Consider the following 22150-nt stretch of genomic DNA (forward strand, 5'->3'; position numbering starts at 1 on the left):
ATCCAAATGTGCAGGGTTAAAAATAAAAATTCAACCACAGAAGGCTGCTTAACCTGTTAACAGTAAGGATCATGAAGTGGCAGATGACCTATTTCTTCTATGTAGCTCTCAGCAGATATTTTCCCCAACCATAGAGCCAGTGTACCAGTTTTCCACCAAAATGTTACTTAATCTAAATTGTGCCAGGATGAAAATACCAAGTATGTCAAGGTAAGCAAATAAGCTTCTTCGAACAACCTTTGTGTCTGGCTTCAAAGTCAGAAGATACTTTACCAGGTTGTCTACCAAACTATGTAGTCTAATTTCTAGACTAGTAGGTCTCAAAATGTGATCTAGAGTTTCTTTTTTTTTTTTTTGAGATGGAGTCTCGCTCTGTTGCCCAGGCTGGAGTGCAGTGGCACCATCTTGGCTCACTGCAAACTCCGCCTCCCAGGTTCATGCCATTCTCCTGCCTCAGCCTCCCAAGTAGCTAGGACTACAGGCGCCCGTCACCACACCTGGCTAATTTTTTGTATTTTTAGGAGAGACGGGGTTTCACCATGTTAGCCAGGATGGTCTCGATCTCCTGACCTCGTAATCCACCCGCCTCGGCCTCCCAAAGTGCTGGGATTACAGGCACAAGCCACCAGGCCTGGCTGCTATCTAGAGTTTCTAAGACCCTTCAGAGGGTCCAAGAGGTCAGAACTATTTTCATAGTATCACTAAGACATTATTGGCCATTTTCATTCTCATTCTCTTATAACTGTACAGTGGAGTTTTCCAGAGGTTATAACCTGTAATATCTCAATAGACTCAATGCAGAAGCAGACATGGGAATTTAAATGTCTTCTATTGGCCAGATATGGTGGTTCACAACTATAATCCCAGCACTTTGGGAGGCCAACTCGGGAGGATCATTTGAGATCAGGAGTTCAAGACCAGCCTGGCCAACATGATAAAACCCCATCTCTACTAAAAATACAAAAATTAGCCAGGCGTGGTGGTAGGCGCCTATAATCCCAGCTACTCAGGAGGCTGAGGCAGGAGAATTGCATGAGCCTGGGAGATGGAGGTTGCAGTGAGCTGAGATCACGCCACTGCGCTCCAGCCTGGGCAAAAGAGTGAGACCCTGTCTCAAAAAAAAAAAAAAAAAGCCAAAAAAGACTTCTATGAAGCTGGATAGTAAAGATGTCAATGCCCTTCTTCCCACTAATTCTTTTTGCTTTTAGAAAATATAGTTATTTTTTCATTTAGAAAAATTATGCTAACATGTTTGCCAGGCATGATGGCGCAGAAGGATGCTGAGGCAGAAGGATCACTTGAGCCCAGGGGTTCAAGGCCAGCCTGGGACAACAAAGCCAGACCCTGTCTCAAAAAAAAAGCCACATGTATAATGCTTCATTATTTTTTAATGAATTAAATATATTTTAATTTCTCAGTTTTATTCTAATACTACAAATATCAATAGATATAATCCACTTAAAGAGAGGCCATTTGAGGTCTTCTAATTTTTTAAGTCTAAAAGGGGTACTGAGACCCAAAAAAATTGAGAACCACTTTTCTAGACTTTCCTATATTCATGTTTTGCCAAACAAAACTTTTCATTTTCTAATTATCTAAGGAAGAGATGTTGCTACCCTAAAGATAATTTCAGGCTGGGCGTGGTGGCTCACGCCTGTAATCCCAGCATTTCGGGAGGCTGTGGCAGACAGATCACTTGAGCCCAGGAGTTCAAGGCCCGCCTAGGCAACATGGCAAAACCCTGTCTCTACCAAAAAATAATTTTTAAAACATTAGCTGGGTGTGGTGGCAAGCCCATCTACTAGAGAGGCTGACGTGGAAGGATCATTTGAGCCCAGGAGGTTGAGGCTGCAGTGAGCCATGATCACGCCACTGTACTCTAGCCTGAGCAACAAAGGTGAGACCCTGACTCAAAAAAAAAAAAATATATATATATATATATAATTTCAGAAGTCTGTCTTGATAAGAAAAAAAAGCCAACAATTTTAAAAAAGAATTGTCCATTAATTTATAAAGGAAGTTATTTATTACATTTTCCTAAAATGAAAACAATAACAACGTCAAAACTGAAGTGCTGAGCTAACAGGCCACTAGCTACAACCTTTTGTGCATGAGTTATGATCAGTTGTGTATAGGTAATCCTCAAAAGACCAAAGGTGAGGCTCTTTGAGAGGCCTCTATCCAACTTTGCTACAGAATAATCCCAATTCCCGAAGTCATAGCAAAACTAACCAAGATGCTTATAGGCGATTCTCTGTACTACAATCTTAACATTTCTACAATAAAAGTTTTGTTGTTGTTGATGTTTTGTAGAAATGGCATCTCTACAAAGCTGTTCTGGTCTAGACCTCCTGGCCTCAAACAATCCTCCTGCTTTGGGCTTCCAAAGCACACTGGGATTACAGGCATGAGCCACCACACCTAGCCAACAATAAAAAGTTTTATGTTTCATCTGAACAGTTCAGTATATCTACTGCTGTCAGGAAATACACAAACATTAAGACATTAAACTCCCATTTGGATTCAACTTTTACATTACTATGACTGTAGATACACCAATCCATGAAGTTATTAGGAACCTTCAGGATGCATAATAATGTTAGTTATTGAAAAGATAGGCTAGAGGGAAACATCTTTGAAAAATAGTTTTTGAGGCCACTAGAAGCAATAATAGATAAAACTTTGCATTTATGGCTTAGTCTAAAATTAAGATGAAAGGCTAGGCATAGTGGCTCACGTCTGTAATCCCAGCACATTGGGAGTCCGAGGTGGGCAGATCACTTGAGGCAAGGAGTTCAGGACCAGCCTGGCCAACATGGCAAAACCCCATTTCTACTAAAAATACAAAAATAAGCCAGGTATGGTAGCATGTGCCTGTGTAGTCCCAGCTACTCGGGAGGCTGAGGGACAAGAATCCTTTGAACCCGGGATGCGGAGGTTGCAGTGAGCCGAGACGGCACCACTGCACTCTAGACTCGGCGACACAGCGAGGCTCTGTCTTGAAAATAAAATAAAGATGAAAAAACATATAAAAATATTGGCACCATTACAGTTAAGGGCCCTAAATCAACAAATGTCTAATTCAAAAGTTATTTAGCCCTAGGCTACTACAATAGCCAAGCAATGAGTTGAGCAAGGACCTTAAGTAGAAAGGCACCTAAAGACTAGAAGGAAACAATGTTCTTTATTTATTAATTTAACATATATTGACTAAATTGTCTACTACTTGCAAGACCCTGGACAAGCTAAGAAGGCAGCTCATGACCAGGTGGGAAGCCAATTTCATAGGGAGAAGTATACATAAATAGTACAGTAGCTTCTCTAGACAGAATGGAAAAAATTTCATCTGAGAAGTGCTAGAAGAGTAGGCCGGGCAGGGTGTCTCAAGCCTGTAATCCCAGCACTTTGGGAGGCCAAGGCAGGCAGATCACCGGAGGTCAGGAGTTCGAGACCAGCCTGGTGAAACCCTGTCTCTACTAAAAATACAAAAATTAGCTGGTGTGGTGGTACATGCCTATAATCCCAGCTACATGGGAGGCTGAGGCAGGAGAATCGCTTGAACTCAGGAGGCGGAGATTGCAGTGAGCTAAGATTGCGCCACTGCACTCCAGCCTGGGCAACAGAGTGAGACTCTGCCTCAGAAAAAAAAAAAAAAGAAGAAGTAGGGCTAGAAGAGGGAGGCAAAAGGAAGGAGGCATGACTTTTAACAAAAGGGTTTAGAGAACATATTCTGATACCAAAGGCATCTGACCTGGGTCCTAAAAACACATACATATAAGATTTCAACATGTAACTATTGCGAGTGAAAGGCATCCCAGGAAGAGGAAAAAAAGCATACATTCAAGTAACAGCAAATACAAAATTGCTTCTATAGAATTTATGATGCACCAGGAGGAGAATTAACTAGAAAATTAAGTTGGAAGCAAAAATTAGAGGGACTTATATGAGAGGGTAAGCAATTGGGGGATTTTATTTATTTATTTATTTATTTATTTTGTAGGCAAAGGGAAGCCATTGGGAGGTTTTTAAACCCATTGGAAGATTTGTCATTGTAAGATAAATCATGAGATGATACTCTTAACATTACCGTGGCTTGAACAGGATAGAAATGGGAGAGCAGTTAGTATGCTATCACAGCAGTCCAGGAAGGAAATAATAAGAGCCCGATGTGGGGTGGGAGCTAGGAAAAACCTACAAAACATGCTGCAACCGCTTCACTAATGATACAGTTTTAAATGTTTTGAAAACTTAATTTATCACATAAAACAAGGTTGACATTCACACTATTTCCATGAAAAATCATTCACTTCATAGGCAATGTTTCAGCATACTCAAGTGTACTTCCTTTTTAAAAAGCTGTTAGGAGTAATTAACCATATTCTACATTAAAGCTGCAAAAGGGGTAATAAAGAACAGCATATGTATTTTTCAGTATTCTCAATAGAATCTCAGTATGCACAATTTCATTCAAGGATGAACATTTTAAACTCAAGAGTTTATTTCCATGGAAAATAAAGTTTGGATCAGAATTTTCTATACAACCTTATAAGACTCATGTCTCCATATAGTTATAATAGTCAACTTTTCTTAAAATTATTTTTGGACAACTCAACTCAACTTGGCCAGTATTTTTCTACTAGGCTAATATATTTCAACCATAAGTGCATTCTTCATTTTCTCCCCTCCTCCCTACTCACCTCCCACCCAACAAATTCCCTTTGTATGTCTGCAAGGCAAGGTACTATATAATGCAGTATAATTCTAAGGCAGTTTGAATATATAATTCTTATAACAGGAATCTAGAATTATTAACCTTACTTTTTACAATAAAAGTACCAGTGATGTACTAAATTTCTATTCATATGTATGACAAATGTATCTAATATGCTTTACCATTGGGGGAAACAAAGGGGGAAAGACACAATAGATGGGTGGCAAATCTTACAAACTTTACAAAACACTGAAAAGCTGCATCTGGATTGCAGTCACAATTATAAAAGCAAATAAAAAAGGCTCTGAAATGAAGGAAAAGAAAAAACCCTAAGTGATCAAGAGTGAAAAAGGCTTATTCAATATTAGTTTTTAGCACAGCACCATTTAACACTAGGACTAATTGAAAAAAAAAAAACGGATAATTCACCGTTTGCAAGGACACAGGAAACAATTTCTACATACCTTCTATAAGACAGTTACACTTCTTCACACTTGCATGGCTCAAAGCCTTTCAAAGGTTTCCAAAAATACAATCTTATAATAAGCGAGGTTCCCCAATGACACACATTTACTCTGTAGGCTTAGCCATAACACGTTTTAAAATACATAAAGAATTCATCCTCGACAGAAACAAGGAGTCACAAAGGCTCTCTACTTATTCAGAATCATTACATAAAGCACCATCTGTAATTGCAAACAGGGTTTGAGAAAATCTGACAGCTAATAATCATAAAATGGGGTAGACTTTAAAGGAAAAAAAAGGCAACTTTTCCATTTTGCCTTCCTTTTCCTGTCCTACCAGATACACAAAATGTCTGTAATAGCGTCAGACAGAGCTTTAAAATATAGTACTATATATGTACACTTTACATTACGTGTATAGGAACACATATGTGTATATCACATATTCACAGGAAAGAGAAAGGTTCCCTTGTTTTTGTTTTTTTCTTTATTCTAGGAATTGAAGTTACATTAAACCCTATCCCATAAATTAAATTAAATCATCCTTAAAGAGTAATAAAATACTGCACGTAGATCTCTCTGAGCGACTACCTTCTGAGAAGCAAAACCTCAGACTAAGACCATGGCTGAATACGAACGCCCAATCCCTAAAAAAAAAAATCACTAACCGGCATTTATTTCTGCAAGAGAAAAAGGGAGTCTTACAATGAATAATCACATAACTCAGTTTCAGAAGTTAACCGGGGTAAAACACAACGAACCAAATTAGACAAATGTATGAAAGGACAAGCTTTCAAGAATTCGCCCAAAGTGAAAGGCTGGTTTTAACCCCGGGATATAAAACATCCTTTGCAGGTAGAAGAGTCTTTAATTGAAAAAGAAAACAAAAAATAAAGTGGCGGGCACAAGAAAAACCTGAACGACATGCAAAAGCAAAGTAAAAAATAGCGATAATTTTAAAAAGGGGTCTCTCCTCCCACCCCCACTTCCAGCCCCCACCCCCACCTTCGCAGGACAATAGGTTCAGGGTCCTAACTGCAAACTTTAAACGTGTAAACCAGAAGCAGTTTTACCGCAGCTGTAACTGCAAATCTCCTCATCCCGAACCTAGCGCACCCAGGAATACTTCTGCCCTGAAAACATCACCAAGCTCTTGGTAAATACAAATCAGACCCATCACGAGATTTTTTTTTTTTTTCTCCCAAGTACCTGGAGGATCCATTTCAATATAAAATATCAGTTCTGTCGAATAGGGCATCATCACCTCCCTCCAGTCTGCGTCATCGCGGTCCATACTCCACACCGTATTGTACATCGCGCTGTCAGGGGCAGGTCGTCAGGAGATATATAGAAGGCATATATTTTTTATCTGGTATTTAAAAATCTAAAAATATATATCTGCAAAAGTTCCACACGGAAATGTACTTCGGGGTTTCCAACGGCCAGTACTAGTCCAGCCAAACTACCCGAACAGGGTCCTCCCCCTCTCTCCTACAGAACCCAACAAAATGCCCCCGAACTTTCAAGCTATGGGCTTTTCTCCTCAGAGGGTTACACAGAGGCTTGGGGGTCGGAGGGCAGAGGTGTTAAAAAGCGGCTTCCCAAAAATCCTTTCTACACAGTCGCTCTCCGGGGAGAAAAGCTCCCACCGCCTCCAAATCTTTCCGCGGAAGCCACTTTTGTGTCCTTCGGAGGAGGGAAAATGAAGAGGAAAAAAAAGAACACGTTGGGAGAAACCCGGGGAAGTGACAAAGGAAGGCAAAAAAGGGGGCTGGAGATTGCGTTCAAGTTTCGGGGTCCCACTGGTCTGCAGAATGCGAATCCCCCAGAGGCCGGGACTCGGGCTCCTCTCCGGTCGGGCTCGGAACCGAAGCTGCCGCAGCCTCGGGAATGGGGCCGGCCAGAGAAGTCCAGTCAGCTCGGCTTGTCTGGGCGCTCCCGCCGGGGTGTAAGAGGTAACCCACCCGCACCAACTTCCCTCACGCTCTGCCCCGACTCCAGCCACTAGAGTTTCATTTTAACGGCGCGGAGGGGACACCCTCCCCGCCCCACGCTGCCCACCCGCTGAGGCGCCACCCAACCGCGCCGGGAGGGAGGACAGCAGGCATCACCACCGCCCCTTCTACGCCGTCCCGCCTCGATGTACCGGGATTCTGTCAAGTGCCGGAGAACATGTTCAAAAAGCTGCCCTCCATCTCGACTTTCACGTCTCTCCACCGCTCTCTAGGCTTCGGCTCCCCAATCAGCCATCCGCGCTCTCCCCCAGCCTCAATCAGAATGGTACGATCCGGGCGCTGGCCGCACTCCAGGAGTCAGTGCGGGGAGCACGCGAGCCAGGCGAGGAGGGAGCGGGGCGAGGGAAGAGAGGGAAGGTGGGTGGTGATTGGCTGAGGCCGGTTGCCGGAGCCTGGAGCCTGCGTCTTTTGTCTGCCTTGCTCCTGCGAAGGAGCGGGAGACGGCTGCGCGCCCCAAGCGGGCCAATCAGGAGACAGCCGGCGCCGGCCGGTAAGGCGGCGATTGGTCAGAGCCCAGTTACTAAGCGGGACAAAGGCAGAAGGGGAAAAGAAAAGAGGAGGAAAAAAAAGAAAGAAAGAAAGGAAGAAAACGCAAACGGCGGTTACTGACAGGCTGGGTGAGCGTTCGGGGGCTCAAACTGCCTGGAGACAGGCGGGGCTCCTGCTGAGGCTTGGTCCGCCCGGACGAGTAAGGAGAGAAGCCAGGGAGGACCTGCTGGTGTGAGACGCCTCTGCCCGGAGACTGGCCGCGGGGGAGGGGAGCGGACACAGAGGGGCGCGTACTGTCACTTGGCGGGGTGCGCGCTCTTCTGGTCCTTAGGAGGTCTCTGGGCAGACTGCTTTCCTACAGACCTCTTCACCTTGTTGGGACAGCCCTCCCCGCACCCTTGACAAGTTGTCAAAGCAATGGTCCCCAAAACCCACTGGCAGGAACCTTACCGCTCGGTGAGAGGATGTGCCTGTGGCCCCTGCAACCTTCCTGGCTGCTACCTGACCCCACTCCCTGCTTCTCCCCTTGAGCAACTGGGCATTTCTGAGGGAGGCATTTCGCAGTTCCTCTGTGCTTCCCACCCAAGGACTTTTGAACCCAGAGGTAACTCCCCACGCCTAAAATAGTGAGAGCAAGCCCTCCTGCTCGAGTGCTCAAACCAATTAAAAAAAAAAAAAGTCTTGGAATTACAGTGCATGTGTAATTTCTGAGATAAATCACAGGCGTTGGAATCTCTCACCAAAAGGGCTCTATTCTGTTTCCCTGACAGACCCTCTTCCTCACATACTCATTCCCACCCCCAAAGCTTAAATCTGGGAGATTGGCTTCCCTATGAAAGTGCTGAATATTTCCATGCATTTCAGAAACAGCTAATTAACTTGCTGGGGAACACTGAATAGCTAAAAGCAGATCTGTGTCTCCTGAAGATTGTGCCTGGAATTGCCATCCTGTATACCCTACAATACAGTCAGGAGGCCAAAAACTGCTCCATTTCCTCTTTACACAGGAGTAACAAAGCCCATTGTGTTTGAGTTGACAACCTGATTTAAACCCTAGCAAAACCTCCTACCTTGAGCATGTCTGCTGTGTTGATTCGCCTATGGAAGAGTTGCCACGTTTCACCCTCTACCTCCTAAGGTGGTTCTGCCTTCCTTAAAGGTGCCCTGAGTTGAGACAGTTCCTGAGGGCAGACAGTCAAAATGTATATGGACTGGGTATAGGCTAACTGGTTAAAAAGGGCCAGAAAGTATGGATGGACATGATTGAGCTAAGAAAAGACACCAGGATTCTTATATGCTTTCTTATTATTTCTGAAATCCAAATATGATTTCAACTTTAGGGCAGGACTCATTAATTATAATTTCCTGAACCATTCCTTACAGGTAGAAGATACTGGAAGATCAACTCTAATTTGTGGCTGCCTTCCCAGCAGTCTCTGCTTCAGCATATCTGGGAGCCAGAAGCACTCAAGTATGATAACTCAAAAGACAGAACAATCAGTCAAGGGTGGGTTGGTTTATTTTTGTTCACGGGTGTTCATGTGCATTCCCAAACAAAATGAGGGTGAAGAGAGAGGAAGTGTGGAAAAGATAATGGCTTTCAGATTTCCACAGCACCTTTTGCCTGGACCACTTTTCAGCCTTTAGTGGTGGGGTTTCAGTTTCTAATACACAGAGCAATCACCCAGGCTTTTCCCACAGCTAAGGCTTTAAGGGATGAAGTGAAGTCCAAGCACAATATATAATCAAGTGGTCAAGGCTAACACATGGAGTAAAGCTGTGATTCAGTCTTTCCACGTAAAATTGTATGACCCAACTCACCAACTTAAATAGACCTTTGAATAGATCTCCAGAGAATAAGTGATGCAAGAGGCAATGATGAATCAAGGGGAAGCAAACTTTCTTAGTCCTTGAGCTTAAACCAGTGCCCTACCATGGGGGAAAGCACCTGTCAGATGATTCTGGTCTTTCTTTCAGTTGAGAAATAGAAGTGAGGTTGTGATTGCTTGTCACCAAACTGCCCCAGGCTCTTTGGCAAAGGTAAAAAATGTTAGCTCGGGTGTCCTGGACCACTTCCAAGTTGGAGAATTATATTTGGTCTGGGTGTAGATTAAATTCAGCTCTAAGCACTCAAACTCCTGGGTCACAACCTGCTACTTTGGGAGCTGCTTGTTTTCCTTTGCCCTCTCCCTTTCTTTTTTTAATTTAAAGTAGTCTTAGGTAAATCACGAAATCTGCTTTGATTTATGTATCTATGAAATAGATTTATGCAAGCTGCTTAGTTTATAGTGAAACACTTAGAATGAAAAAATATGTCACTTAAGTATTTAGAATTAATAGTACTTTTCTGTAATTCCAAATGGCTAGGATGCCCTTCACTTTTCACCCTGGTATGGTTTTGTTCTGTAACTGTTCAAATACGCTTCATTTCTTCCTCTTTATTTCAGAGATGGATGAAATATTTCTTCTGTGCTCTGAATATAGGGTATGATCTCAGAGTTCTCTGTGCCAGCAGAATCAGTCTGGAACTCAGCCAGAAGTTCTTCATGATTAAAGGTGCCATCTGAGCGCACAATATTTTTTTAAAAGCCTTGCAAAATGGGGCCGGGCATGGTGGCTCATGCCTGTAATCCCAGCACTTTGGGAGGCTGAGGTGGGCAGATCACAAGGTCAGGAGTTTAAGACCAGCCTGGCCCACATGGTGAAACTCCGTCTTTACTAAAAATACAAAAATTAGCTGGGCATGTTGGCAGGCGCTTGTAATCCCAGTTACTTGGGAGGCTGAGGCAGGAGAATCATTTGAATGCAGGAGGCAGAGGTTGCAGTGAGCCGACGTCGCGCCATTGCACTCCAGCCTGGGTGACAGGGCGAGACTCAGTCTCAAAAAAAAAAAAAAAAAAAGCCTTGCAAAATGGAAACGTACCTTTTTTTTTTTTGTCACTAACATTAGCACCAGGACTGACTTTAGACTTTGGGTAGGGATTCTACCGGCCTCAATACCTTCTTTTTCTTCTCTCACCATCTTCCCCTGACCACTTGTCTTGTGATAAGGCCCAGTCCATGCAATTAAATAAACTCACTTAGCAAATATGACTCCCAGAAAGCACTACAAATTATCAGTTGCAGATTTTTAGGACCTCCCCAGACACTTGACTTGTAAGTAGAAGATATATCAAGTTTTGATGGAAAAGTTTGCCTTCACAATGTACAAAGAACCATGTTAGTGGATCTTCTGGAAAGACATCTCACCTGGAAATTGGTAGTCATCTCTTGAGACAGCAGTGTCTAAAATCGTGATTTTCCGTGTTTTCCAAATGGTATTCCTTGTATTTGGCATTTGCAATTTTTTACCTCTCCTCATCTTTCTTAGCATTTGAATACCCATGATAGAGTTAATCATTTAACCCAAGGCACTGAGAAATTATGACATTATATGAATGAGTAGACTTCATTAAAGTGGCATTCCCCTAGATGCTGCTGAATTCCAGGGCTTAGGGGACAATGTTTGAGGCCTCACTTACACACCTCAGCATGTGATGTAGATCTGCTCTGCCTCACTTTTCCCACTTTGGATCCTCATTTAGGTTTAGGGGTCACAAAAGAAGCAAATCTCTCTAGCTTGACATCCTCCTCACTTTTGATGTCTGCCCTTGTAGTAACACAGGGGCCAACTGGATGATATGTATGCCATTGCTGCAAACTTCCCCTCCAACAAGGCAACAGATTTCAGCTCAGCTCTCACCAGGGGAGAGAGCACAAATTAGATCCAAATGGCAGGAACAATAGTCCAGGCTGTTTCAGGAGGACAGGGCACAAACAGGGCAGGCAGCTGGTGAAGCTCTGTTACCTCATTTAATCTCCATAACCCTGGGGTGGAAGGCTGTATTTTTATTCTCATTTTACAGATGAGGAAATTGAGACCCAGAGCAATGAGGGGATTTGTTCGAAGTCATGCAGCCACTAGTAGCAGAGTCAGGATTAGAGCCCCATGTCCTAACTACCAGTTCATTGCCTTTCCCACTGCACCACACAGCCTTCCTCTCCCATTCATTCACTTAGCAAATGTTTGTTGTGCTTCCAAACACTGAGGATACAAAAGTGAATAAGACTGAGTCCCTAACATTGAGTCCAGAATTCACAGAGGAGGGACCAACAAAGGAATAAATAATTAAAGACACGATAAGCGCTATAATCAAGAATTTGACAAAGTGTGTTGGGGGAGCCCCAAAAACAGTGATGATCTCTAACCATGTGCAGGTGAGTAGAAGCTTCCTGGAAGAGGTGACATTTGGCTGCCCCAAACTTGCATGCACCTGCTTTAAATGTGTGGTCCTTTACTTCTCAGTTTTCGCAATTCGCCTGATTAACTCTAAGCCTGAAAAAGTTTCGTCGACAGCTGATTCCACTAAAAAGTGGCAAACTCCTTCTTCTCTGCATCTGATCTTACACATTGTGCTCACACAGACCCCTGTGCTGGCCTCTGCACGGCCCTTGGCACACCATGTTCAAAGTGTTTGCTTCCAGGTCTCTCTCCTATCACTCTTTAGAGTTCCTCATGTTGGACAACAGTGGTTCCTCATGGTCCTTTAACCATCAATGCCCAGCCCAAGGCCTGGCACACAGTGGGTAGCCAGTGAATATTCTTCGAGCGAATAAGCAAAAGTGCAAGTAAACTCTCCAAGAAGGCTCTGGGGAGTCTAAGTTCAAATTATCCTAGTAATCCTTTCTGTAGGTCTTCAGCTGACTTTGTTTATTTAAAAGCACAAAAAGAAAACCAAAAACTTCTATAGTTCTTTGGCTACAGGAACCAAGAGGGGCAGACAATGACCTTTCCCTCCCGCTGGCTGCCCCTAGGGTCTTCACCACAGACACTGAGTTCCGCTGCCCTTTTATTTTATCAGCTGTGAATTGTTTGCAAAATTCCAAGCAGTTTGTAGGAAATTCAGGAAAATTCAGCAGCTAGAAGAGAAACTGGTTTCATTTTCCAGCTCAGCTTTTTTCTGAAATATAACACCACATAGGGCTTTAAAGCATGCTCACTTCCTGTGGTCATTATTTCAATAGTTTGAGCAACTTGTAGTTTATGCCTTCTTTCTGGAATGTCCAATAATTGCCCTGTAATTCCACAGGTCTCAAATCTAAAAACCATTTTATACGTTTCATTGTTAGAGGGCAGTATCAGTCCAGTTCCCGTATTGGACAATTTTGGTTTAAAAGGATAAAAAGACCAGGCATGATGGCTCACGCCCATAATCCTAACACTTTGGGGGGCTGAGGCAGGAGGATCACTTGAGCTCAGGAGTTCAAGACCAGCCTGAGCAGCATATGGAGATCCCCGTCTCTACAAAATTTAAAAAATCAGCTAGGTGTGGTGGTGTGTGCCTGTAGTCCCAGCTACTTGGGAGGCTGAGGCCAGAGGATCGCTTTAGCCCGGAAGGTCAAGGCTGCAGTGAGCCAAGATGGCTCCACTGCTCCCAGCCTGGGCACAGAGTGAGACCTTGTCCCAAAAACAAAGTCCTGCAGCCTCCCAAACACTTCTGCAGGGGCATCATTCTTGAAATCTGGGAAAATGGTGTGACTTCTAGGGTTTAAAGATCACCACTTGGGTAAGAAAGTGCAAGCATGGAATGTAAAAGGCATGAACATGATTGTGTCCTCAGCTTTGAGCATTTGATTGAAAATGATACACTTACAGTGATTTTCTTCCAGGGGTAGAGGCTGCCTTCTACTCTGCTCATCTTACGCTTCTTGGAAAGGAGACATTCCATGAAGATTACTACTATTCTCTAAACTTCATTCGGGACCCTATTCCTTCCCTGTTGATGTCAGTGTGTGAAATTCTAAATTATGTCGTGGGAGTATACGTTCAAAAGCAATATATTTTCAAATAAACAAAAAATATAATTGGCCGTCACATATACCAAATATGCAATAAGATAATTGTGCCTAAAGTAGATTAATTAAATGTTAATTGTAAACAGGAAGAACAGCTCAAAATGACAAGCTCTTTCAGTTTAATTCAACTGAGTCCCTCCCGTAGGTCAGATCTTTTGCTGAGTACTCCATAAGACACTATTTCTGTCCTTTATGAACCCACCATCTACTCAGGGACACTTATGAGAACAGTTTTGCTGACCCATGTGCTTCTTTTTTTTTTTTTTTTTTCTTTTTGAGACAGAGTTTCACTCTTGCTGTCCAGGCTGGAGTACAATGGCATGATCTAGGCTCACTGGAACCTCTGCCTCCCCGGTTCAAGCAATTCTTCTGCCTCAGCCTCCTGAGAAGCTGGGATTACAGGTGCCCACCATCACGCCTGGCTAATTTTTTCTATTTTTAGTAGAGATGGGGTTTCACCATGTTGGCCAGGCTAGTCTTGAACTCCTGACCTCAGGGGATCCACCCACCTTGGCCTACCAAAGTGCTGGGATTACAGGCATGTGCCACCGTGCCCGGCCTTACCCATGTGCTTCTAAACTGACTAACTCTCCCTAAGACCATAAGATCAGGACAAGAGAGTACCCATCCTCCTTGTCTTTCCTCTTCAACAACCTTACACTCTTTCTCAGCTTTTTCCTGGCATCCTCGACTGCTGAGTATTAACCTCACACTCCTCACTGATTCTGTTCTTGCAACATTGACTTCTGACTCTGTTCCTTAAATACAACTCACACATACCACTTGGATCTTATCTTCTTTTCCAAGACAATGGAGGAATCTAGCTCAGTATCCTACCCTGACATAGGGGCATGTGGTTGGTGCTTCTGCTGAGTTTCCCAGGACCCTGCAAACAAGAACCAGACAAATCTGTCATACCTATGAACTGCTCCCCATCTGAAATTTTTTTGAGGGGCAAGAGGAACGGTGTCTCGCTCTGTCACCCAAGCTGGAATACACTGGTGTGATCATGGTCCACTGCAGCCTTGACCTCCTGGGCTCAAGCAATCCTCCTGCTTCCGCCTCCCGAGTAGCTGGGACCACAGGTGTACACCACCATGCCTGGCTAGTTTTTTATTTTTATTTTTTGTAGAGACAGGGTCTCCCTGTGTTGTCCAGGCTGGCCTGAAACTCCTGGCCTCAAGCTATCCTCCTGCCTCAGCCTCCCATGTGCTGGGATTACAGGCATGAGCCACCACACCCTGCCCCCTCTCTGAAATCTTTAATAGACGACTCTCTTTGACCTACCCCAACCCCCACCATTATTTTTTTTTTCCTGGCCAAGCACAGACATTGAGGAAAAATTATCACTAATACTATTTTAATGAGCTGAATAGTGATACCCAAAAAAGATATGTCCAACTCCTAAGCCCTGGAACCTCTGAATGTGACCTTATTTGGAAGAGGGTCTTTGCAGATATAATTAAATTAAAGATCTTGAGATAAGATCATCCTGGATTTAAGGTGGATCCTAGATCTAATGATCAGTGTGTCCTTATAAGAAAAACAGAGGGAGATTGGAGACATAGACATAGATGAGAAGGCAATGTGAAGACAGTAATAAGAGATTGAAGTGATAGATCTATAAGGCAAGGAACACTAAGAATTGCTTGCAACCACCAGAAGCTAAGAGAGAAACATGGAGTGGATTCTCTTTCAGAGCCTCAGAAGAAACCAACCCTGCCAACACCTTGTTTTGGACTTCTGGCCTCCAAAATTGTGACAGAATAAACTTGTGGGGTTTTTTTTGTTTGTTTGTTTTTTGTTTTTGAGACAGAGTCTTGCTTTGTCACTCAGGCTGGAATGCAGTGGCATGTTCACGGCTTACTGGAGCCTTGAACTCCCAGGCTCAAGCAGTCCTCCCACCTCAGCCTCCTGAGTAACTGGGACCACAGGTGTGCACCACCGCACCTGGCTAATTTTTTTTTCTTTTTTGTAGAGACGAGGTCTCACTGTTTCCCAGGCTGGTCTTGAACTCCTGTGCTCAAGAGGTCGTCCCACCTTGGCCTCCCAAGGTGCTGGGATTACAGGCGTGAGCCACTGCACCTAGCTAAGGTGTTTTAAGCTACCCAGTTTGTGGTGATTCATTATGGCAGCCCTAGGAAATGATACAACCACCATAATTTAATTTTTTTCAAGCATATTTTATTTTATTTTACTTTATTTATTTATTTTTGAGACAGAGTCTCACTCTGTCACCCAGGCTGGAGTACAGTGGCATGATCTTGGCTCACCGCAACCTTCTGCCTCCCAGGTTCAAGCAATTCATTGCCTCAGCCTCCCGAGTAGCTGGGATTACAGGCGCCCACCACCACGCCCAGCTAATTTTTATATTTTTAGTAGAGATGGGGTGTCACCATCTTGGCCAGGCTGGTCTTGAACTCCTGACCTCAGATGATCCACCCCAAAGTGCTGGGATTACAGGCGTGAGCCATTGCGCCCGGCCTTCAAACACATTTTAAAGTCAAGATATAGAGATGATATAATTTTAGAATAAAGGATCATCTTTCCCAATAAATGACTGTAAGTCACATTAAATATAGTGCTCAAACCTATAAAACTTTGTCATGGACTAGCTCTAGTCCTAGAAACCAGAAACCTAATCCCAACGTGAATCTTTTTAACCATTTTCTCCCAGTGTCATCAACTGTCTGTCTCCTGTCTTTCCAAAAGAGCCAGCCAAAGCCAAATCCCAGACCAAAACAACAGTCTACTTCTGCTCTTATGCCCAAGCAGTTGGGCTTAGGTAAAGAAAAACCAGGTCTCTGGTCATAACTAGGATTCCTTTGGCTCGTTCTGTATCTGCCTATTCTGATATTCCAAACCTTCACTACTCATCTCAAGTGACTACCTTCCACAGTCAGATCAGTAAATGTGACCTCTCCTTTTACTTGACAGAAATCAACAGGCATAATACTCCCTTCCTTTCATTCATCCCTTCAAAAGCCTATAAACCTGTACCCATTCTTGCTTCCTTGCCTTCGTTTCTGAAGAAGCATGTCTTTCCTGGAGTTGAAAGCTAATCACTAGATTTGACCTCTGGATGGCACCCTCTTCAGCCTCCTGAAACCAGTCCTACCCCCTCTCCTGTCTATCCAAATGCCTACTGGATGCCACACAAATGTTTCAAAATCATCATATCTGAGCTAGTTCCTTTTCTAGTTAGGTGACAGGGCCAGATGAAAATATAGGCCAGACAGGAAGAAAACATGTACAAAGCCCCAGAGGAGAGCACATTGCTCTTTGAGGACATTGAAATTAATTACAGAGGCCAGGCACGGTGGCTCACGCCTGTAATCCCAGCACTTTCGGAGGCTGAGGTGGGTGGATCACGAGGTCAGGAGATCGAGACCATCCTGGCTAACATGGTGCAACCCCGTCTCTACTAAAAACACAAAAAATTAGCCGGGCGTGGTGGCGGGCGCCTGTAGTCCCAGCTACTCGGGAGGCTGAGGCAGGAGAATGGTGTGAACCCGGGAGGCGGAGCTTGCAGTGAGCTGAGATTGCGCCACTGCACTCCAGTCTGGGCGACACAGCGAGACTCCGTCTCAAAATAAAAAAAAAAAAAAAAGAAAAAGAAAGTAATTGCAGGCTGGCCTAATGTTGAAGGAGGTAAAGGGTGGTGAGGATGAAGCTACAGGGTAAGCATGAAGAGTCTTGTAAGTCAGGATAGGACTTTGTACTTTATGCTCAAGCAATGGGGGGAGTTTAGGAGTTTTAAGCAGAGGAGTGTTGTGATGAGATTTGCATTTGAGAATCATCAGATTGCGAAATGGATTGAAGGGGCAAACTTTGAAGACTTGGAAAACATTGTTGCAACAATGTGGGCAAATGATCAAGAGTCCTGTGTAGATTTGTGTAGATGTGAGAGATGCTTAGGAGGTAGACAAGGCCACACTTGATGAGTGATTAGGTAACCAGCATGTCCCCACCCTGAAGAATGGGCCACTCAATGATGAAATTACAGCCTTTCTTGTGGAGAATCTCTCCCTTCATTGGTAGTATTTTTCTCCTTTGCTTCTGTGTGTGATTCATTCATTTCTAGGACCTCACTGGGTAGATCAGCTAGCTCCAAGAGCACTGCTAATGGGTTAAGGCCTAAGGGTGTGAGTGGATCAATGACCCAGACTGGTCAGTCAATTGCTCCATAGTAGTAGATACCTTTTTTGTGTTTATTTTTTTAATTGATACACAATACTTTACATATTTATGGGGTACATGTGATTTTTTTTACATATATACAATGTGAGATGATCAAGTCAGGGTATTTGGTGTATCCATCACGTTTGAGTGTTTTCTTGTTTTGTTTTGTGTTTTTTGAGACAGGGTCTCACTGTGTCGCCCAGGCTGGAGTGCAGTGGTGTAATCACAGCTCACTGCAGTCTCAACCTCGACTTCATAAGCTCAAGTGATCCCCCCACCTCTGCCCTCCCCACCACCATCCCCGCTCTTCAATGCCAGTAGCTGGGACTATAGGCACATGCTACCATGCCCAGCTAACTAAGAAAAAAAATATTTTGTAGAGACAGGGTCTCACTATGTTGCCCAGTCCAGTATCAAATTCCTGGACTCAAGCAATCCTCCCGCTTTGGCCTCCCAAAGTTCTGGGATTATGGATATGAGCTGCTGTGCCTGATCACCTTGAGTATTTATCATTTTTATGTGTTGGGAACATTTAAAGTCTTCTCTTCTAGCTACTTTGAAATACATAATACTTGCATCTCTACTCTGCTGTTGGAACATTAGAACTTATACTTTCTATCTCACTGTTAACCAACCTCCCTTCATCCCCTCTCCCACCCACACCCCCTTTCCCAGTCTCTGGTATCTATGATTGTATTGGATACTTTTTAGTACCTCTGGCCAGTTCACCATGATGTCCCCCTTCTCAATTTGTACATGACTGTGTCCCTGGCCATAGTTGATAGGGCCTAGGCTGAATTGATTACAGTTTCTTTCACAAATATTTGGAAATAGTACCCAAAACAAGATCTAGGCTCTTCAGGGGTTTGGACCTATAACACGGAATCAATCTCTGGAGGTATTACGGCCATGTTCACCCTGAAGGCTGAGTTGCAAAGGAAGCCAGTCTTCAGAAAGCCAAGGAAGAATGAAAGAAATGCTCTGAAAGGAGCAGGGGTGAGGGATGGAAAGAATACGAGCAGTAATCAATTTCCTGAGTATAGAGCTTCTTAAGGCCCAGCTTGGTTCCTATACTGAGGTCAGGCCTATACCTAACATTTGCAGGGCCCAGGACAAGAACATAAATGGAGAGCCATATACCATATGTCAAAATACTTGAAAGTTACAAATCAGGCCAACCATTAAATAAAAAATACTCAATCCTCGGCCAAGTGTGGTGGCTCACGGCTGCAATCCCAGTATTTTGGGAGGCCGAGGCAGGCGAATCACGAGGTCAAGAGATTGAGACCATCCTGGCCATCGTGGTGAAACCCTGTCTCTACTAAGAATACAAAAATTAGCTGGGCATGGTGGCACGCACCTGTAGTCCCAGCTACTTGGGAGGCTGAGGCAGGAGAATCACTTGAACCCGGGAGGTGGAGGTTGCAATGAGCCAAGATCATGCCACTGCACTCCAGCCTGGTGACAGACAGAGACTCCGTCTCAAAACAAACAAACAAACAAACAAAAACTCAATTCTCCTATCTTGCCAAATATATCTTCATGCAAACTTAGAAGACTGGGTTGAGGCTGGGCACGGTGGCTCACGCCTGTAATCCCAGTACTTTGGGAGGACGAGGCGGGTAGATCACCGAGGTTGGGAGTTTGAGACCAGCCTGACCAACACGGAGAAACCCCATCTCTACTAAAAATACAAAATTAGCTGGGTGTGATGGCACATGCCTGTAATACTAGCTACTCGGGAGGCTGAGGCAAGAGAATCGCTTGAACCCAGAAGGCGGAGGTTGCAGTGAGCTGAGATCATGCCATTGCACTCCAGCCTGGGCAACAAGAATGAAACTCCATCTCAAAAAAAAAGAAGACGACTGGGTTAAAATTTAGAATTCACAGATCCTTAGAGTTCTGACAAAACATGGGGGAGATGGGAGGGAGAGAACTGACCCCTTTTTCTTCCTACCCTTGGCTCTATGCTGCACTGTGAGACTGTCAAAGGAGTCTTTGTATACATGTCCAAGCTCCTTCCATCCATCCCTGTCTTAGTCCATTTTGTGTTGCTATAACAGAATACCTGAAGCTGGATAATTTTTTTTAAAAAAAGATATTTATTTTGACTCATGATTCTATTGGCTGGAAAAGTCCAAAATTGGGCAGCCACATCTGGTGAGAGCCTCATGCTGCTTCCATTCATGGTGCAGAGTGGAAGGGGAGCTGGCATGTGCAGCGATCACATGGTGAGAGAGGACACAAGAGAAGGCAACCAAGGAAACAAGGCTCTTTTAACTCATCTATTCCCATGAGTTCAAGACCTCACTCACCCCTACAGGAAGGTATTAACATATTTGTGACCCATCCTCCTCCATGACCCAAACACCTCCCACTAGTCCCTACCTCCCAACACTGCCACGCTGGGGATCAATTTTCAACATGAGTTTTGATGGGAATAAACCACATACAAACCATAGCAATCTCTTTACAGATAGCTGTCCCTTGACCACCTCTTGGGTCTAAAGGTGCTGGTACTGACAATGCTGTCCTTAGGAGAACAGATCCAGGGAAAAGGCCCATGCAGTTCCTAGAAACAGGCTAAAGTCCATTTGGGCAGAGAATTCCAGAACTCAGGATACTAAGCATAGTTGAGAAGAGGGAGGTGAGATAAGCGGAATACTTATCTGGGTGGAAAAGCACCCTTGGCCGTATGGATTTCTCATCCTATGAAGAGAGGTAGGCTCTGAGAAGAGCCAAAGCAGGGCCCTCTAGACATGGGGCCCAGGGCAGGAGTCCCTCTTTTTCATGTCTAATGGGGCTGCTTATATAAATGTGTTATTTATTTAAGGAGACTCCAACTACATTCTGTTACTTGCAGTGCAAGAATCCTAAGTTCCCTTTACCCTCCGAACTGCTGTCCAGTTTTCTCTCTGCTCCCCAAAGATCCTAGAGTAGTACCCAGGAGAGGGCTTCCTCGTGAACTCTAATGCTGACCAAATGCGACAAAAGCAGGGATGCAGCTTTTTTCATGGGCTGTGCTATCAGTGGTAAATTATTTTGGTCAATCACTGTGACTTTCCTCAACCACTTTCAGTCTATACATTATACCTCTAATTAGAGATTTTGAACTTAATAGGTAGCCACAAACTCTAAAAATCATACTTTACTTTATTCTTGCATCTTCTGGCAACATACTCAATATCATATCAGAGTTTATGGGCCCTGCCTCCCATCTGATTTGGAAGTCCTCCAAAATGGGAAAGGTGTTCAGATGCTAGGCAGCCAAAAATGTCAAATGTTCTCTACAACCTCATCGATCAGGTCTTGAAGCTATCTCCTTCGGAGGAGGTTCCAGTTCTCTCCCTTGGGAAGCCTTGAGTATTTTAGGGACAGCCCCCCTCCCCTCCAACTCTTCTCTCACACACACACACACACACACACACACACACGGCTTTGGTCCTGCCCATCTCTCCTCTCTCCAATTCTATACTCATGGTTGGGGTACTAATGATCTGCCATGGACCACACAGTCAAATGCCACCATGAGCATGGTATTCAAGACAGGAGCTTCCTGCTAGACCTGCCTCAGAGCCTCACTCTCAGTGGCCTGAGTGAAGAGAAAACATCTGTACCCTCACAGACCTATAGTGGCCTCTACTAGAAGCAGCCAGCATAGCACTGGGAAACAAATGGGCAGGGGCTGGAGGGAGGGTAATCTAGCACCTGATACTCCTGCTTTCTCAGAACTTACCTGTGATTTCCTACTTTTGAAGCAGGAACTCTGTTTTTTATTTTATTTTATTTTGTTTTATTTATTTTTTTGAGATGGAATCTCGCTCTGTCGCCCAGACTTTGGAGTGCATTGACATGATCTCGGCTCACTGCAACCCCCTGCTCCAAGGTTCAAGTGATTCTGCTGCCTCAGCCTGGGACTACAGGTGCCTGCCATAAGGCCCAGCTAATTTTTGTATTTTTAGTAGAGACAGGGTTTCACCATGTTGGCCAAACTGGTCTTGAACTCCTGACCTCAAGTGATCCGCCTGCCTCAGCTTCCCAAATTACAGGCGTGAGCCACCATGCCCAGCCAGGAAGTCTGTTTTTGTTGTTGTTGTTGTTTTGAGACGGAGTCTCACTCTGTCACCAGGCTGGAGGGCAGTGGCGCGATCTCGGCTCACTACAAGCTCTGCCTCCCAAGCGCACGCCATTCTCCTGCCTCAGCCTCCTGAGTAGCTGGGACTACAGGTGCTCACCACCACGCCTGGCTAACTTTTTTTGTATTTTTAGTAGAGAGGGAGTTTCACTGTGTTAGCCAGGATGGTCTCCATCTCCTGACCTTGTGATCTGCCCACCTTGGCCTCCCAAAGTACTGAGATTACAGGCGTGAGCCACCGTGCCCAGCCAGAACTCTG

The 22150-nt window shown here is 44.3% G+C and overlaps 1 protein-coding gene and 1 long non-coding RNA gene across 4 annotated transcripts in view; one reads left to right on the plus strand and one right to left on the minus strand.

Moving 5' to 3' along the window:
* Positions 1-22150, minus strand: part of PIK3R3 (phosphoinositide-3-kinase regulatory subunit 3) — a 133341-nt gene that overhangs the window by 85523 nt on the left and 25668 nt on the right. The window contains exons 1-2 of one of the 3 annotated variants that reach the window (XM_032160706.2): positions 7322-7694; positions 6385-6494 (exon numbers count right to left, since the gene is read on the minus strand). The exons of 1 other annotated variant lie outside the window; for it this stretch is intronic. In XM_032160706.2, coding sequence (XP_032016597.1) covers positions 6385-6490 — 106 coding nt within the window. In that variant the 5' untranslated portion in view covers positions 6491-6494; positions 7322-7694. Of the gene's footprint in view, positions 1-5175; positions 5493-6384; positions 6495-7321; positions 7695-22150 lie in introns of those variants that run through there. One more of the 3 variants, XM_032160708.2, reaches the window with a different exon arrangement.
* On the plus strand, positions 7569-13588 carry LOC131384116 (uncharacterized). Its single transcript, XR_009214660.1, has 3 exons — positions 7569-7807; positions 9063-9186; positions 13389-13588. It is a non-coding gene; the product is annotated as an uncharacterized LOC131384116 (long non-coding RNA).

The sequence above is a fragment of the Hylobates moloch genome, unplaced genomic scaffold (assembly GCF_009828535.3).
Source record: "Hylobates moloch isolate HMO894 unplaced genomic scaffold, HMol_V3 SCAFFOLD_8, whole genome shotgun sequence".
In the NCBI taxonomy this organism is placed as follows: domain Eukaryota; kingdom Metazoa; phylum Chordata; class Mammalia; order Primates; family Hylobatidae; genus Hylobates; species Hylobates moloch.